At 39.2% G+C, this 19,125-nt stretch overlaps 2 protein-coding genes and 1 non-coding gene across 3 annotated transcripts; 1 reads left to right on the top strand and 2 right to left on the bottom strand.

Moving 5' to 3' along the window:
• The first annotated feature begins 30 nt into the window (after positions 1 to 30).
• On the top strand, positions 31 to 12,136 carry FAB1 (1-phosphatidylinositol-3-phosphate 5-kinase). Its single transcript, XM_058499613.1, has 9 exons — positions 31 to 435; positions 525 to 7,850; positions 7,904 to 8,002; positions 8,048 to 8,101; positions 8,150 to 8,230; positions 8,281 to 8,329; positions 8,381 to 10,047; positions 10,129 to 11,884; positions 11,959 to 12,136. The coding sequence occupies exons 2-7, from the start codon at positions 705 to 707 to the stop codon at positions 8,470 to 8,472; spliced, it is 7,521 nt and encodes a 2,506-aa protein (XP_058350656.1). The 5' UTR covers positions 31 to 435; positions 525 to 704; the 3' UTR covers positions 8,473 to 10,047; positions 10,129 to 11,884; positions 11,959 to 12,136.
• On the bottom strand, positions 10,000 to 11,605 carry ONS95_006166 (uncharacterized protein; the record flags this gene model as incomplete). The annotated part of the gene is made up of 7 exons (XM_058499612.1): positions 10,000 to 10,106; positions 10,152 to 10,177; positions 10,228 to 10,255; positions 10,305 to 10,359; positions 10,403 to 10,749; positions 10,802 to 11,131; positions 11,179 to 11,605. 7 exons carry the CDS (start codon positions 11,603 to 11,605, stop codon positions 10,000 to 10,002), a joined length of 1,320 nt encoding a protein of 439 aa, XP_058350657.1.
• Positions 12,137 to 12,465: 329 nt separating the features above from the next.
• ONS95_006164 lies at positions 12,466 to 12,538 on the bottom strand. The gene has a single exon. It is a non-coding gene; the product is annotated as a tRNA-Val (tRNA).
• Positions 12,539 to 19,125: the final 6,587 nt, after the last annotated feature.

The following is a 19,125-nucleotide window of genomic DNA, read 5'->3' as shown; positions in this document are numbered from 1 at the left end:
AAGGTGGAGGTGGGGGGTTGAGGGGGGGGGCTGAGAGCGGCAAATGGAATGGAAGCACAGGGCGGCGGGCAGGGCGGCGCGGTACGGCAGGACATCCATGGCAGGACGGTCATCGGTACCTTAAGGTGGATAGGTAAGGTATTCTGCCAGCTTCTTCGTCATCCCGCTCCGCTGTCAAGCTTTCAAGCTTCCCCAGCTTGCTTTCTATTTCATCTGCTTTCGCCTCGCAACCATCGAACACCCTCGACTCGGCCGTATGCTGATAATCACCTCAACTTTTAACCCCCAGGTTCCTACTTGCTTGGCTTGCATCCGCCGCCTTGCCTTGCCTTGCTGTAACCAAAGTCGTCAGTCGTCAGGTCAAATCAAGTAGTCCAAATGTACTTTTGCTAGAGCTGCTGCGACGGCTTGGAGCTTGGAGCTTGGAGCTTGGAGGTTAGTCCTTAATCGTCAGCAACCTAATGCTTTGCCTCGACTTCGCTCCTTCTCTGGATCTCCTCGCTGGCAGTGACTGACTCTTTCAGACCATGCAAGGCAGCTTCTGCACGCCACGATACCTCGCCGTCCGAACTTCTACTCGGTGACATGATCTTCTATGACGACAAACCGCCTGGCGGCAAAAGCACACCGAAAAAGAAAAAGATATCCTAGGTGTGCCATCGTATACTGCTCAATATCGACCCTGGCGGTCGCGAAACTTCGCCATGTCTTCCCACGACTCTCCCAGAACCTCGATCGGGCCTTCAATACTCCCCCTCAGCCTACGATCTCGACGCGGTTCTCTTGCCTCCGTCTCGGGTCCAACTGCTGTGGATAAAGAACAGCTTGCCCAAGCTCTCGACAAGATCCACAGTACCGCCAGTCACTCGGAAACTCTGACGACTTTCAACGAGTTTGCAACGCCGCCGCCTCCAGCTACACATACCGAGAGCAAAGGTATTGCCGGGGATATCATGCAAAATGGTCTTACCGGACTGTATAGTCGGTTTCGCGGTGCTGTTAGTGGCAGTAAAGAGAAGGCAGTTGCAGTTCCGGTCAACAAGGGAGACCAAGAAAGTATCGAAAGTGTATCTGTTCATAGCCAGAATGCTGGAGGAACCCCGTCCAAGGGCTCGGTTGCTGCCACACAAGACGGCAGCGCGGCTAGTGCCTCACCTGTGCAGCTATCTACAGCATCTTCGCGTCTCCAGTCTCCTACGACTTCGTCGTTTGCTGGGCTTTCGTCAGAGAGTCAGTCTCAAGCTATGCAATCATCCAGGGCTTCTCTGGGATCAACTCCTGCAACAGCACCTTCTACTTCAAAATCTGGCCCTTCCAGCCGGCCATCAATAACACCCATGACGAAAGCGATCGCTTCTTCTGCTATGGTCCCGACGGTGGTCCCGGTCAATGTCAGTGCCTTTAAAGATGGCGGAAAAGGTCGTAAGATCATAGACACCCAGAATACAGATGGTCCGTCTTCAAAATCGACTGCTAAGCACGAAAACTTGTCTACATTTGTGTTCGATCCCATGAACCGACCAGTCAGAGGTACGCTGGACGGCTCTGTGGTCTCGGAGGATGAGCTTGACGAAGCAAATGGAATCGACACGTCGGAGAGTCTTCCGTCCCGCGACCTCATAGTCGGAGATGGTAGTCTTGAGACGGGAAGAAAACCGCTTGAGGCTTCCAAAACTGCGTCATCGGCATTGTCGTCGTTACGCGCCACTGATCCATCTCGTACAAACACTTCTTCGCGTTTCCCCGATGGTCCAAAAAGGCCGGCCGCTATTGAACGCATCGCTCAATCTCACCTCCCTGGCTACCAAGCCTCACGGGCGTCTTCAACAGACCGTAGCACTGCCGAGACAAGCCCTATTAACACCTCGGCGCATAATAGTATACGGCACGAGTCTTTTTCTCTTGATGACACTCCACAGCAAGGATACCTCGGCCGCTTCCGGATTCCAGGTACCACAACAAACGAAGGAGCCCCGGAAGCTGTCAACACAAAATTGGAGCAGATGAGAAAGCAGGTCTTGAGTAAGGAATTCTGGATGGCAGATGAGATTTGCAAGGAGTGCTTCCTGTGCGGAGATGCATTCTCTGCATTTCGGCGTAAGCACCACTGCCGTACCTGTGGGTGTATATTTGACTCGAAGTGCACTTACATTATATCTGGCCAGCGGTTTGGCGTCCAAGGCTCACTGCGGGTCTGCAAGACTTGTCTTGATATCATCAATAGACGGCACGATAGCAGCGGCTCTGACGACTCGGCAGATGATTCTGCTTTGCCCACGTTCTTTCAGACTCAGCAAGCAAAGTACGACTCGTCAACTCGTACCGAAATGTCAGAAGGAAACATTCAGGACGGCGCACAAACAGCTGAGGACAAATCGAGGCCGCTCGCGACTCCCATGATGGCTATCCCAGCTACTCGGAGAATCGGGGATTCCACAAATCGCAGATCTGCAGTACTTGAAATAGATGCTCCCCAGCTCAGTCGACCTAGCTCGTCTAGGTCTCTGAAAGCTTTGTCAGCTGCCGGACGTCCTGCTTCATCGGGTCATAAGAGGCATCACTCCAAACACAACTTTCTTGGGCGGTTCAAGCCAAATGTAGATGGGAGGGCGCCTTTTCAAAGAGGTGTGGCGGAGGACCTGGGGAAAAAATCGCGGTTGCCAGCATTCCACGATGACAACATCATTGATCCAGACCTGGCACCTTACATGTCTGACGAGGAATCCAGTGGCGATGAGCAAATGAGTATCTTTGCGACCATGAATAGTACCACGATCGCAAGCCCAAGCTTCGAGAACGATAGATCTGGATTTGGATCCCTCTTGAGCGCAGGTAAAAAGCATAGGGCACGCACCGGTGACAAAAGTGTCAGTGGCATCAGCTTTACCAGCCGCGGGCTTGACGATGTCACTGGCGGAATGTCTATTGGTGGCTTCACCAGACCAAATCGGCGCCGTAACCTGAGTGCCGCAAGCAATAACCTACACCTCGCCCGCAACTCTCCTAGGCAGCCAATCCAGGGTTTCGGAAACCTGGACGAGGAAACAGCCACGGTTGACAATATGTCAGCATCTGTGAGTCTCGGTCCTTCGAGAATGACACGTAGCGCGTCTATGAGAGATAGCAAAGCACCCGCTATTGAGTTGAACAATGCTAGCTTACATCACGTCCGGCGGCTACTGCATCAGTTGTTGGAAGACGCCAGCATACCTAACGTTGCATCGTGGCAGAATGCTCTCATTCCGATCTTGCTACAGTGCACGGATGACGTGAATCCCAACGTACGGCTTGGTGATGATATTGACATTCGCCACTATGTGAAATTAAAAAAGATACCTGGTGGAAGACCCGGGGATACATCATATGTTTCAGGCGTTGTTTTCACAAAAAATGTCGCTCTTAAAAGCATGCCGCGCAGCATATCAAATCCAAGGATTGTCATTGTCTCGTTTCCGATCGAGTATCAGAGACATCAGCACCACTTTATGAGCCTTGAGCCAGTCATAGCTCAAGAAAAAGAATTTCTGAGGAATATGGTCAATCGTATCGCATCACTCCGCCCTCGGCTACTCCTTGTGCAGAAGCATATTTCTGGGTTGGCGCTTCAATATCTTGCGGAGGCGAACATTACGGTTGTGTATAATGTTAAGCAATCAGTCATCGAGGCTGTATCAAGATGTGCCCAAACGGAGATAATATCATCAATCGATATGGTAGCACTGAAGCCAGTTCATATCGGGAAGAGTGCTGGGTTTGATGTCAAGACGTACGTCCACAACGACATCCCTGGGCGGAAGAAGACTTACATTTACCTATCTGGCTGTCCGAAAGAACTAGGTTGCACCATTGCTCTGCGAGGTGCCAACATGGCCATCCTCTCCAAGATGAAACGAATCACTGAATTCATGGTTTACGTCGTTTACAACCTCAAGCTGGAGACTTGTCTGATGCGCGATGAGTTTGTACTCATCCCGTCAGTTCCAGAAAACAGTGGTAGCTTGTCACCAAGTCGCCTTCAAGCTATGCAGACACTACAATCTGGCGGGTCCGATTCTGCTCACCAGCACGAACTTCTGATCCAGGCAAGCGACAAGCTGCAAGCTGTTGCCGATACCAAAGAGGCCTCCACAGGCCTTAGTGACTCGACAGATGATCCAGTTTTCCAACCTGCATCCAGCAACAGCGATAGTAACAGAGGATATTTTCAAGTTGCGCCGAGCAATAAATCTGACATCCCAATCGAGCCCTCCAAAGTCGTGTCTGCCCACGAATCGCATGCACATGGCTCTCATGACGATCAACTTCCTGAGGACATCCCAATGCCAACATTCTACAGCGATATGGTTGCAAAGCATCGAACCAAGATTCTATCTGCTTCGCCGTTTGTCAAATTTGTTCAGCCATACTTGCTCATGAGATCTCGCGAGCAGGAGCGAAGGCTTTCATACCTTAAGCGGCTACGGGACCAGGATACTTTCGAGGAACAGACTGATACTGAAAAATCGAAGCCTCAAAAATTCCAGCTCATCAGACCAGAAATGGTTCACGAAACAATCAAGCGAGCGCCGCGCCAAATAATGGAAGTTCTACATGCGGTTCATGATGCAGAGTATGATAAAGCCTTGCACAACTATCAAACACAAAAGCGCCAGTGGGAAAACTACATTCAAGGGAACTTGAACCTCTTCGACCCATATGCACACCAAAACATAACAGTATTGTATACAGTGGTGTGTACTGCGACTACAATTCCTTGTGCCGGTCCAGAACTGCTTGCGCTAGCTTTTTACAACGAGCACGCAGAATTTGACCCAGATTGCACGCTGGGACAGTATGTTGAAGATCTTTGTCTGAGTGTCAATACTATTTGTACCGCTAATGGGTGTGAGCGCAAGATGTCAGAGCATCACAGGACATATGTCCATGGCGAAGCACGCATCACGGTTTTTGTCGAGAAGTCACCCTGCAAGCTTAAGGGACTTGAGGATTCTATTCTCATGTGGAGCTACTGCAAAATATGTCAGAAAGAGACACAGGTCATGCCCATGTCGGAGAGTACATGGAAGTACTCGCTTGGGAAATATCTTGAGCTGTCGTTTTGGAGCAGTGAACTGCGACTGCGAGCTGGATTCTGTCCTCATGACATACATCGAGATCACTTACGGTACTTCGGCTTCCGCAATGTTGCGGTTCGTATTCATTACGACCCTATTGACCTGCTTGAGATCATCGTACCTCGAACAAGAGTCACCTGGAAAGTCGACAATGACCTAAGACTAAAGAATGATTTGTTCACCAAGCACGAAGAACGATGGAACCGATTTATGGTATCTGTGCACTCCAGAATCAAAGGCATCAACATAGATAGCGTGTCACCTGAAAAGACCGACGCTTGCAAAGCAGAAGTCGACAGACTTACAAAACTTGCGCAGGAGGAACACTCGGCACTTATCCGGAAGCTCCAGGAGAAATACATGGAGTCTAAATACTACGAGATCATACCGCTGAACAGAGCAGTGCGAGCAATGCAGGAAAAGGTCGCAGAATGGGATGACGCCTTCGCTGACTTTGACGCCAACTTTTTTCCGTCTGAGAAAGACATCAGGAGGCTTGCTGCTCTTCAACTGAAAAAAATGTTTATAGATAGAGATGAATCCTCGGCATCCATCACAGCCGAGACACAAGATGTCGCTTCTGACATGGATGAAAAATCTCCCCATCCGTCCTTGGAACTGACTCGAAACCCCTCGAATGTATCTGTCGAAGAGGCGAAGGATGTTCTATCGTCTGTAGTTGAGGAAAACAACATCACTGGCAGTCCTACGCTTACAGGTAGCCACGAGACTCTTGACACTGCTGCAGTGCAACCAGAGGTTTTGGCCTTGGATCGCGAGGGAATCGATCACCTGGATCTAGCTGTTCTACAGCAAAACAACGCACCCGAGCAACGGATTCCAGAAACCCCTACGGAACTCTCATTTCCCATGGCTGCTTCAACACCCAAAATTCATCCTGCAGGATTTTCTGGTGCTCCACTGGAGTCCACACTTTCAGAAAAGGTCGAAAAGCTGAGAAAAGCGCACCAACCAGCCTCAGGCGAACCTGTTGCACAACCCGACATAACCGCAGTGTCTGGAATTCCACGTCCCGCCGATAAAGGTGCAGCAAGGCGAAGTGGCACAGCGGCATCTCCTCCCATGAACCGAACTCAATCGCAACCTGCTGGTACGCTTCGGCGCCTACAACCAAGTGTCAGAGGGCAACTCAAGAACGGCGATAGCAAAGCTACGGGCGACACTCTAGCTCCCTCCTTTGATTCACTTAAACTGTCGGCGACGGAGTCAATGAAACCAGACAAAAAGCTCTCGGAGAGGCTGGGTTTAGGTTCGATCAAGACGCACCGAAAAGCGGCCCACTCTCTGATCCCGCGCTCTGTGAACAGCAAGCGAAAAGAGTCGAAGGTCTCGACTTTGGCCAAACATTTCGAGCAGCTGAGTCGGGAATTTGAGAAAGAGCGCTTGCGAGACAGAAAGCAGCGGGCAGCGAAGGTTACTCAGTCACGCGCGTTCCCCAAAGCCTCGGCCAAGCCAATTGTTGAGGTTTATAAGGACGTGAACGAGGCTGTGGAGGAACGAGGTCCAAGCGATGAAGCTTTGCGTACTGTACAACCTTCACATCAAGACGCCGAACCCACAAGCATCGTCGGCGGACTTGCTGGCTTAAATAGAGATGATGCTACTTCCCGTGAACCAGCACCAGATTCACCAACAGACACGGCTGCGACGGCGGATGAGACTGCAACCGAGACAGACGACAACCAACAGAATGCCAGCCAAGCAGGCTCTGACGATGACGGTGCAGGCAGCGACGTGGACCATTCTTTACTCGATGATATTATACCCGGGGCCGCGGAAATTGCAGAGTCTTTAGGTGCAGGAAAGCAGAATGTCGATATTCCTCTGGAAATTCCAAAACATGAAAAATCAACTTTAATGAAGATGTTGACAAACTTCTGGGCTGAGAGGTCTGCCAGTGGATGGACTCCTCTCGAATACCCTCTCAACGCTGGCGACCACATCTTTGCTGACGTGGATGTCATCGTGCGCGAAGATGAACCTAGCTCTTTGATTGCATTTGCCCTCCAGACTCAAGACTACAAAGACAAACTAGCAAACATTCGTTGCCAAGGCGAAGCCAGCACAAAAAAGGACGATCAAATTTCGCCGGAGCAGGATGGTATATCGGATGTCTGTGAGGATGGACTAGATCAGGCCGAAGTTGAGACATCATTACTTCGAGCCACCGGCACTCACCTGGCATATTCGTTCACTGATGGATCTGCGAAAATGCAATGCAAGATCTTCTTTGCCGAACAGTTCGATGCAGTGCGCCGGAAATGCGGTGTCTCGGATCGAATTGTCGAGTCGCTTTCGCGATGCTTAAAATGGGATTCCAAGGGTGGGAAGACCAAATCCGTCTTCTTGAAGACCTTGGACGATAGACTCGTCCTGAAATCGCTATCACCCATCGAAACAGCTGCCTTCCTCAAATTTGCGCCTGCGTACTTCAATATCATGGCTGAGGCCCTCTTCCACGACCTTCCCACGGTCATTGCAAAGATGCTTGGGTTCTATCAGATCATCATCAAAAATCCCGTCACTGGTACGGAGATCAAGTGGGACGTTTTAGTCATGGAGAATCTCTTTTATGATCGGTCACCAACTCGGATTTTCGATCTTAAGGGATCAATGCGAAATCGCAAAATTCAGTCGACCGGCGAGCAAAACGAAGTACTTCTAGACGAGAATATGGTAGAGTTTATTTACGAGTCACCACTCTTTGCGCGGGAGGTACGCAGTCCATCTCTGCCAAACTCCTAGATCCAAGTGCTAACTCTGTGTAGCATTCTAAGAAGCTTCTTCGTGCTGCTATTTTCAACGACACTTTGTTCCTACAAAGAAATGACGTTATGGACTATTCCCTAATGGTCGCAGTCGACGAGGTTTGTACATCCTTTGTCCGGTGTTCATCAGCTAACACATCAAAGGCTAGGAAGGAGCTCGTTGTTGGGATCATTGATGTCGTTAGAACCTACACCTGGGTAAGATTGGATTTTAAGCAGCATTTGACTTTGACTAATTTCTGAAAGGACAAAAAATTAGAATCATGGATCAAAGATCGCGGCTTCGCCGGTGGTGGTCGTAATCGTCCAACGGTCACGTCGCCGAAGGTATATTGACTCGAGCCCGCCATCTCAGTCTTCCATTGAAACAATTTTAGGAATATAAAAGTCGCTTCCGGGAAGCTATGAATAGATATATCCTGCAAGGTAGAGTCCCTCCGGACGCTTGAAAGTGATACGGTGCTGATTAAAACACAGCTCCAAATAGTTGGCACCAGTGGCAACAGATGGACACCAAGCCTCAGAAAGAAACGAAGTTCGAGGCGGCTTCAGGGAATCCGGGAGCCTGAAAATGGGCGTAAAGGACGGCCACAATACCAGTACATCTGTTTCCCAAATCGCCAGTGAGATATCATATGTCAAGATATTCTACATCCCTCAGATACTTTACCCGATTCTTCCGCTGCTTCACACCAAACATCTCATTCTATTCGTCCTGAAGCATATGCACGCACTTCGGTTGGTTATCTGGCCTGAGAAAGTTAACTACGACCAGGAAGAGTCATCATTCCCAATACCACTTCTGAAGGAAGTTCAAGGAACCAACTGGACGAAATTTGCTACTAGGACGCATCGAAAATAACGGCAGGTTTTCTAGGATTTCATTTCCGTGCATAAAATCCTCTAGCTGTGGTCAACCATACCTGGTTGTCTGGTCTGAATAAATTGACTTCGTTGAAGTGTCTCCCGCCAGCCTGTTACTCGCTCCAAGAATACTTTCCAAGAGCAGTCTTTTCCTTTATTTTTTCACCTCTCAACTTGCATGAGACTTTCGAGCAAGAAAGATGTGATGGTACTAATGGAGAAGGCTGGCTTACTACCCTCTTGGTTTCAAATAAATATTGTCGTTTTCACCAGCCCCTTACCGCGCGTACCTAAATGACACCCCCCGTTCTCTATTGTGGTACTATCATTGTGCTTATCACAACGGAGAACGAAGGCTGAAATCTAAGTCTTGCATCTATGTTTTGCCTTGATGGCTAGGTCATCGCCACATGCTAGGTCTCGCCTCGTATTCATAAACCGACGCCATTGTTCGTACTAACAAAAATGGGTAGATTCTCACCTCGTACAGCCATGAGAGGGATTATTGCCCCTGCTCGAACCACCGGGAAAGGAGCACCACTCACAAAATCGTTTGGATATCGCCACGTCGAAGACAATTCGGCGCCTCTAAGAGGTACCCTCTTCCTTCAGGTCTCTTTAATCCACCACGTATCAAGGACTCCATTGTGCAGAGGGGTTCCGAGCTTGTGGAAGTTCATGAGATGACGTACGATGTGCCTGGACTGACAAATAGCTCTGTTCCGCGCTGGAACGAAACATACGGAAAGCTCCTGTTGATGACAAGTTGAGGCTGGCAGGCACCCAAATTAGCCTTGCTGCGTATTAATAGCGTCCGACGGCCATGAGCTTTCAAGAATTGTATGCTCTTCCTCGGAATAATGCTTTTGGATCGTGCGTTCCGGGTATTTGCCAGGTGTAGTGATGCTGACGTCTGTTGATAGGGGCTCATACGTACATGAGCAGGCTAACAGAACTGGTGACTCGTATTTCCAGAAATTGCATGCACAGGAGCGCGAGTTATCGGTGCCACCATTCAGGCTTTTATTTGTCTAGGCCACAACGTTGCCTCTCTAACCTCTCTCCGAGACGCGCACATTCATTGCGCGACCACTTCTTCTACTCTGTTTAAAGGCAAGCTCGACAGTCGTTGCATATTATTTCTTCTAACCTCAGCGGTGCATGCCTCAAAATCAAGCGATTGTCCCATCTGGATTGACCTGAGATTTGCCTTGATCATTGCCTCAGTCATTCTACAACTTTGAGAGCTCCACCTTTCTAGGTCCTACATATCCGAACAGGTATGCTGCCACCTTTCTCATCTGAATTTCTTCACTTCCTTCAGTAATTCGGTAGCGGCCTGCTGATTTCAGCACAAGCAGATGCAGACGGGGTATTCACTCACGGTGGTGGCGGTATATATGCTCGAAACTGTGTGACTGTCAGTTCCATTGTTCTCTGGGAAACTGAAACTTTCTCACGCCTTGTGTCTTGAATATCCAATTCCACCTACGACAATCAGCACAGGACCACAAAGCGTCTCAGTGACTCTACTTACCGTGGATTTGCATGGCTCGATCGGCTGATTGTGTGCAAAGACGATTCCCCCAGTACTATCACTGGTTAGTCTCAGTCGGTCATGCGACTTTCTCTTACATTGCACATGGACACTTTATCTCCCAAGTCTCGTTCGATCTCCCTTTGCGTCATGCCGTCCATCTCTGACGCCGTCTTCAGGATCAGCAGCTTCAGCATCGCTGCCTGGGTTGAAAGCTCGACCAGCGGAAACTGTATGCCCTGATTCGTCGCTAGTTCCTTCCCGAACGGCTTTCGCTTTCTTGCATATTTGATGCTTTCTTCAATACAGTACTCGGCGGCGCCAAGAGAACTCGCTGCTTGACGCAATCGATTTTCATGGACAAAGGTCTGCGCAATCGGAAGACCGTGTCCAACTGCCCCTAATATTGCAGAATTGGGTACGAATACATCGGTCAGCAATAAGGCTAGACGATGCGTCAGTTTATGTTCGAAAGATAGTGAGGGCTCCAGACTCACTAGCATGATCAGTTGGCATATTAAACGTCCACTCGTATGATTCAACTTGAAATCCTGGGGTATTCTTTGGAACTATAAAGGCAGTAATTCCAAGAGCATCCCCAGCCTTCCCACTTGTTCTTGCAAACGTTATGCAATGGGTAGCTCTCTGGATGCCGCTAATCCACATCTTCCTACCATTAATTTTCCATCCATCGACGCCGTCCTTTTTGAGCCTTTCGGCGCTGGTGAACATGTGCGTTGCATCACTTCCGTGATCTGGCTCTGTCAGGCCGAAAGCAAAACCAAACCTGCCTTCCAATCTTCCTGTGATGAAGTTTTTCTTTTGTTCTATCACCAAGTAAGTATATGATGCGGTTCACAGCTTGATATCAGACCTTGAGTCCCAAATTCCTTCACCATAAGCACATCAGGGAAATTTCCAACGATACTATGCTCATTTTGCAAATCATTAAACAGTCCAAGTCCCTTCTTCGCCAGATGCATTCGAATCGCAGCCATCCAAAGATTCCCACCATTCTTGCCACCAAACTCCTCCGGCAAGGAGAATCGATAATATCCCGCCTCGTCGGCTAGTTTCCGTGCTTCAGCTAAAAGATCTTCCCATTCATCGCGGGGTAAGCCTTGATTATCCCAGTTTGTTCGAGCATGTTCTCGGCGATGGTCAAAGAATCGCTCGTTGTCATTAGAATATTGTAAAGGGGCGATTTTAGTGGCGATAAATTGGTCGATTTCAGCGAGGTAGCTCTGGAGATCTGGCGGGAGGGAGAAGTCCATAACACCGTGGGAGGGGTTTGGAGGCATTGTCTTAGGGTAGAGATGATTTCTGAACAAGCGCGGTTTGGTGAATATGAAGTCAGGAAGTAATATACAAACAAAAAGCCCAGTCTGCTCAGGTGGAAGTCAATATCAATATCGACAGCGACAAAAGTTCGACATTATCCATGATGAGATGAGTCCACAAGGGCTCGGTTACAACAAGAGAAAGGCGGGGTTCAGCCTCGGTCGGCACCCAACAATAATACAGGGGATGGTTATGTTATGAAGGGGGCAGGTACAAAGGCAATCGGAACAAAGGGACAGGTAGGCTATGTTTTTTCTTGGTTCATCTATTTGCTTCCTTATAGCCACCTCACTTGCTTACTTATTATATACAGGTGACAAGAAAGGACACGAAGAGTCTAAAAGCTAATAGCAAAAAAACAAGGTCACCGCCGGGATCGAACCGGCGACCTGCTGCGATATGAAGGCTGAGAGCCGTGTAAAGCAGACGTGATAACCACTACAAAAACATACGTGAGATCCTGTATTAGTCGCTACCTTACTAAAAACAAGTATCTTTCTTAGGAGTATAACTCTTTAAGTAGGTATAATACTTTATTTTTATTTATTATATCTAAATATATATATAATATAAATAGTAATTAATACTAATACTACTATAACCTTTTACTTAATTACTATATTAGAATTTTATAAAATAAAATAAAAAAAAGTAGTAAAAAATAAAAGTCTTAATTTACTTGTTACTTCTTTATATAAGACTATAAGTAGTTGTAAAGAGTTAAAAAAACCTAAGAGAGAGAAAAGAGGGAAGTAAAAATTAAAGAGAGAAAAAAAGTTTTTTACTTGAAAATAAAAAAAAATAATAGAAATTTTCTTTTTGACCACCGCCGGGATCGAACCGGCGACCTACTGCGTGTAAAGCAGGTGTGATAACCACTACACTAGGCGGCCTGGCATAAGATTTATGATACAGGATTTGCTTATCTTAAAATACTAAGTCTTTCGCTAAGGGCCCTTCGCAAGTTCTAGGGCCAAGGGACCTCGCTTCGCTACAGTCTGGCCAACCAAGCAAAAAATTATTGCTTACACACACACGCTGATCTAATGCTATAGCGAGTTACGACCTGTAAAGGTACAGCGCCTAAGTTTAGACTCACCGCCTTTCATTTGCCTACCTAACTCCCTTGTTTTGCCGCGGGCGATAAATCTAAACTTAAAACTCATACTTGTCGTGCACCTGGCGCGCCTGAGGCACTCTTTGAGGCGCTCCAGCTAACCAGAGGTTGCTTATGTAACTAGAACTCCTAGAGCTGTTAGAGCTCTCCCCTTATGAGGAAGCTATAAATACCTTAATAAATCAAGACTTTCATACTATAGCGGCTTATAACCTGAATACCTATATAATAAGAGAGGTAGTAATTCAAGGCATAAGGAGTACTTTAATATAAAAAAGCAGATCAAGTAAATCTTAAGATATTATATATCTAAGGTATAAGATCTATTAAATAAAAAGCAGAGAAAAGAATAGATTAGATAGAATCTCTATAAAAAGTGTAATTATTATAATAATTCTAAGTAGAATATTAATAATATTACTATAAAAGAGTAATAGTTTAAAATCTTTAAGTACTACCGCCTAGCTATACTAGTAATATAACCTTCCTTTACTACGCTAAGCACTAAAATCAGGTGGCTTTATTATAATACTACTTAAATCTTCTTCTTATAGTACGCGATAGTATCTTTACAAACACTTATATAATAAAAGATATAGTAATTTAAAGTATAAAAAGTATTTTAATTTAAAACGTAATAGTTAGTTCCCCTGTGTGAGGCTACAGGCACTCGCTTATAGTCAGTGAAAGCAAGTGTTATAGGAAAGCAAGTGTCACGTAAAGATTTAATTACCTTATTAGAATTTCACTATAAACCCTACTAAAATCAGATCATCAGATTAAATCCAAGGTACTAAGATATTCCTTAAATTTACTAAAGTACTAGAACCGACTATTATATTAAGAAAATCTTTAAATAAAAGAATTTATATAATAAAAGGTAAAGAATAAATAAAGAAAATAAGATCTTTATTAAATAAAATATTATAATAATCTTTACTAAAAATATTAATAGTCTATATTAAAAAATAACTTAAAATCTTTAAGTATTACTATTTAGCTTTTACTAGTAATATACCTTACCTTTACTATATTAAGTGTTAAAATCAGATAGCTCTATTAGATTATTATCCTCAGTTTTTTTTTAAAAAAAAGCTTTAAAAGAAAGTAGTTTTAAAGTAAGTATACTTAAAAATTATAAGCTTTTAAAAAATATTATAATTTAAAAGAGAGTATTATTATTATTATTCTAGTAATCAAATAATAAGTATATATTAATATATGTTAAAATCTAAAGTTTAATTTAAAGGTATTAAAAAGTATATATTATATATTATAAAGAGTATCTAAGGGTTAATATATATACTACCTAATAAATACCTCTTAGTTAGTATCTATAAGAGGTTCTTTTTTTAATTAAGATTCTTTATTTCTTTTAATTACTTTTTATATTTTCTATAATATAAGTTTATAGATTAACACTAGTAAAACTTCTTTTAAAAAAAGGGTTCTTATTAGTCCGCAGACCTTTATTATAGAAATATAAGGGGAAATCAGGGGGTGCAGGTAATCCCGGTTAGGGGATAGACCCCTTTCGGATACAAAACAGGGGTTATTCGGGAGATAGTATATATTCTGACCTGTAGATACTCTTTATAATATACACTTTAGAACACCTTTAAACTAAGCCTTAGATTTTAATATATATTAATATATACTTATTATTTATTTACTAGTACGATACTAATAGTTCTATTAACTATAAAAGAAATAAAGTAAAGAGCATAAATATAATAAAAGGAACTAAAGATAATAATAATAATATTATAATAACTATATCTTTTAAAGATATGCTACTTAATTTAATTTAATTTATTTCTTTTTATTATTAAATAAATCTTATACTTTAAATACATAATATCTTAAGATTTACTTAACTTACTTTTTATACTTTAAATTACTTCTTTTTCTATTATAAGTGTTTAAATCGTAGCTTATTATAATCTTACTTAAAATATTATAGAATAAACTTTTATCTTACTATAAAGGCTATATAAAAGAAGGAAGCCTAAGAGAGTAGAATAAAGAAGTATTAGAATATACTTAAGTTAGAATTAAGAGGGAAAAAGTCTTTAATTCTTTATTATAGTATTAAATAGAGGTTCTTATAAATAATAAAATATTACTAACGTAAGGTCTAACTTAAGGCTTTAAAGCACTAACTAAAGTAAGATAAAAGTTTGTTTTATATCTATCTTTAATTAGATTAGTAGTTATCTTTAACTATAATCTAAATATATATTATATATATTTTAAAAGGAGAATTAAAAGAATAAATATATTATTATACCTTTGTTTAAAAATTAAATTAATAACGTTAACTTTTTCACTTAATAACTTAATATATTTTATAATAGACTCTTAATCTAAGATCATAAGTTACCTCTTATTTTTTTTAAACTTCTTTATAAGTCTTATACTTTTTTTATTTAATTTACGCTTTTTACCTTTAGATAAAGTAAACTAGTTAGATTTATTATCTCTACTTAATATTATAATCAGTTTATCTTTTATATAAGACTTTATAAGTATAGCGTTTTATAAAAGTCTACTAGTATTAAAAAGAAGTTAATCTTTATTAATAAGTTTAAGGGGCTTATCTAAAGTTAATAGTCTAGTAGCTATATTAATAAATAATACTTAAAAGTAAAAGTGTATAATAAGTCTTAGTTTTAGTGCCTTAAGCTTTATCTTTTAAGGTTTAATTTTAAGCTTAAGTTTAGGTTTTAGTAAGACTAATTAAGACTTTTTAAATAATTACTTTAAAGATCTTATTATCTTAAGTTATAAATTATTATTAAGTTCCTTAAAGATAAGATCTTTAAGTTTATACTAGTTATCGCTTTAAGCTCTTAAGTTAGGCTTATAAGTATCTAAAGTCTTAGATTTAGATTCTTTATCTTTATTATTACTAATTTACTTTTCTTTTACTTTTAAGGTAAGCTTAAAAGTTAAAAGTTACTATAAATCTGCTTTATCTTTATTATTAATTATTAACTAAGACTATTTAAGTAGATTAAGCTTTATATCTAGTTCTTTAGTAGTTTTTTTATTATTACTTATTAATAATCCCTTATTTAAGTTCTCTACTTTTTTATCTACTTTATTATCTAAGTCTTTAAGCTAGATAACTTTTCTTTTATAGCTTAATAATTCTTTAAAGAGTTCTTAATTAATAATATTATTAAGACTAATTTTATTATCTTAATTTTAAGCTTAAGACTTATTTAAGTAAGCTATTTTTTTATATTTAAGGTTTTATCTTAAAAGTAATTCGTAAGTTTAACTTATTATTATTAGTATTACTTAAGATACTTTATAATTTCCTTGTTATTTATTATTAGTAAGGCAGTAGCTTTAATAATAATAGTAAGATTATTTTATAGTAAATAACTAAGTAAGGCTTTTAAAAGAGCTTTAAGTCTAGTTATAGCTAAAGTAGCGATAAATAGAGTATAAGTTCTTAAATATCTTATAAATCGCAGAGTAATTAGGATCTTTTATTAAATATAGTCTATTATATACTCGTTAATTAAAACGTTATTTTCAAGCTGATCTTTATCTATAAAAGTAGTATAATTATTAGAGAAATAAATATTTATAGCCTTTTAGTTAAGGTTTATTATTATAATTTAAGTATCTTATTAAGTAAAAACTAATTAAGTAAGATTATTCTTATTAGTTAAGATAGTAAAGAAGCTAAGTGACTTATCACTTTTAATATTATATTTACTATATAACTCTCTTCTATAAACACTTATTAGAATATATATCTTCTAAGCTTTAAAGTAATAGATAAGTTTTAAATAATTATATAACTTTTATAACTCTTTTAAGTAACTAAAAGTAAGTAGCTTAATATAAAATCTATAAAAGTCTAAAATATATTAATAGAGATTATTAACCTATAATCCTAGCTTATTAGTTAAGGAAAGGTTATAATAGTATATATCTACCTTAGTGAAAACTTGTATTTAGATATTATTAAGACTTAAGATAATTAGAAATTCAAGATAAGTTATAAGTTAAGTTTTACTATTATTATATAAAGTAACTATAGTCAGGTATAGTCTATAATTAGCTTTAAGGTATTATTATAAAATACTATACTAGTATATTATGTTATAAAGAAATACGGCTTTAGTTTTATCCTTTAGATCTAAGTAATAGTAGAATCTTTATATAGTAAGTTCTTAACTTAAGATTTACAAGAGAGAGTATAACTTATTATTATTAGTAAGAGTAGTAAAGTATAATACTAAGAATATTCCGTTAGTATTTATTAAGCTATATATACTTAGTTTTTAACTATATACTTATAAAAGGTATTTTCTCTAGTGCTTACTAGTTTATTTATATTATATAATCTTATTAGTAAACGTCTTTAATACTTTAAAGTTAAAAGAGTTAAAGTAGACTATAACTTTAGCTTTAAATACTACTTTAGTTTTATAAAAGAGGTATATAAACTTTAGGTTAATCTTAAAGGTTTTTAAGTCTTTAATATTAGCTTTAATAAGATTAAAGGCATTAAAGAGACGTATTATTATATTTTTACTATTTACCTTAATAAATATACTTAAGTATTTAATATACTTATAAAGGTAGAAAAAGTAAAAACAGTCTTTACTTTTAATATTATTTTTAATAAAGCCGAGAAATCGCGCCTTTTCTATAATAGTAAGATTTAACTTAAATTAGTCTTTATATTTAATAACGTACTTAATTAAGATAAGCGTTATATACTTATAGTTAACACTAAGCTTTTAATCTTTAAAGGTATATATAACTTTAAAAGGACTAGGTTTTTTAACTTATAAGACTATCTTATAAGTTATAGACAAGCTACCTTTATTTTTAATATCTTTAAGGGTCTTATTATAAAAAAGGACGTGTCTTAAGATAATATCTCTATTAATAAGGTCTTATATAATAGCTTAGATAATATTAATAAACTAGTCTTTTATATCTTAAGTAGCAAGGGTTATAATACTATTATTAGTTAAACTAATACTTTTAATATTTTAAATTCACTTTTAGTATACCTTAAAAGCTATCTTAATAAAAGCTTAAAGGTAAATATAGTATTTTTAAGAGATACTAGCTTTTTAAAGATCTATAGTATCATATAAGCTTAACTTATATTTCTTAAGTATAGTAAGGTAGTAACTTAAGAGTTTAAAGTAATCACAGATAAGACTAGTAGCGTTAGCTTATAATTTTTTCTTTAGTATATCTCTTAAGTTAAGTTTATAAGTTATTTTAGCTAAAGAACTAGTACTAGCTAACTTTAGTTTTTTTTTTATTAAGGTAAGTTTTTTAAGGAATTACTTCTTTGTTTTAGATCACTTTTAATATCTTTTAATACGCTGATTTTTATAAGGTCTTTTAGACTTAGTTAGTTATTTTAAGTAATAGCTTCTAGGTTTTATTAAGTTATTGATTTTACTAGATTAAATAGAGTTTTTTATAAGGTTTCTACTTATAAGCCTAGCTTATAAGATAGATCAGCTATTAAGTCGGCTTTTTTACTAGCTTCGCTTTTATTATCTTATATCTTTTTAGTTAAGACTAGTATAATAGTCTTTATAGCCTCTTTTTCTTTAATAAAAATATAGAATTTTAGTACTATAGCTTTATTAGAATAGTTACTAAGTTTACTATTATTATTCTAATAAGCTAAAATAAAGAGTCTGACTTTAGATAGTTTTAATCTTACTCTCTTTAATATTAACTTAGTTAAAATATCCCTAGCCTAATTAATAAACGTTATTAAGTCTTTTTTTAACTTCTTATACTTTTTAAAACAAGCGTGAATTATCTTACTATTTAAGAATAAGTTAGTTCTTATATCTTTAATATAAGTTTTATTTTTAAATTTTAAAGCCTCTTTAAATAACTATTAGTTTAAAGCTTAGATTATATATAAAATATTAGTTATCTTTTAAAATATTATAATAAAGTTACTTAAGCTTTAATAGCTTTAATAGTGTTTTATAATATATTCTTATTAAAACTTAAGTCTTTACTAAGTAATAAGAAGTCTTTTAAGTTTAGATTTTTTTTTTAACTTTATCTTATTATTACTTATAGTTTTATATAAAAGAGTATAAGTATAAGTTTATATTATAATACTTATCTTTATTATATTTATTAAGCTTTTAAGTATATATTTCTATAACGTCTTACTAAGTAAAGGCTAGTTTTCTTATAAGCTTAAAGTGTTTTTAAAGATTATTATTTATTAATATAAAGACTAGTTTTTTTTATTTTAATATAGATTTAGTTAAGACTTTTAAGATTTAATTAAGTTTATAATATATAGTTTCGTTTTATTTAACTTTAATTTCAGACTTATAAGGT

This window comes from Cadophora gregata (assembly GCF_030347475.1).
Source record: "Cadophora gregata isolate MNR1 chromosome Unknown scaffold_17, whole genome shotgun sequence".
NCBI classification, from domain to species: Eukaryota; Fungi; Ascomycota; class Leotiomycetes; order Helotiales; family Ploettnerulaceae; genus Cadophora; species Cadophora gregata.
This window is presented reverse-complemented; position numbering and strand designations above follow the sequence as displayed.

Bases quoted from the DNA above. Each gene is read 5' to 3' on its own strand.
- FAB1 (XM_058499613.1), top strand. From the start codon at position 705: ATGTCTTCCCACGACTCTCCCAGAACCTCGATCGGGCCTTCAATACTC. The intron at 7,851-7,903 runs GTACGCAGTCCA...AACTCTGTGTAG, and splicing joins CACCACTCTTTGCGCGGGAG to CATTCTAAGAAGCTTCTTCG. The intron at 8,330-8,380 runs GTAGAGTCCCTC...ATTAAAACACAG, and splicing joins GAATAGATATATCCTGCAAG to CTCCAAATAGTTGGCACCAG.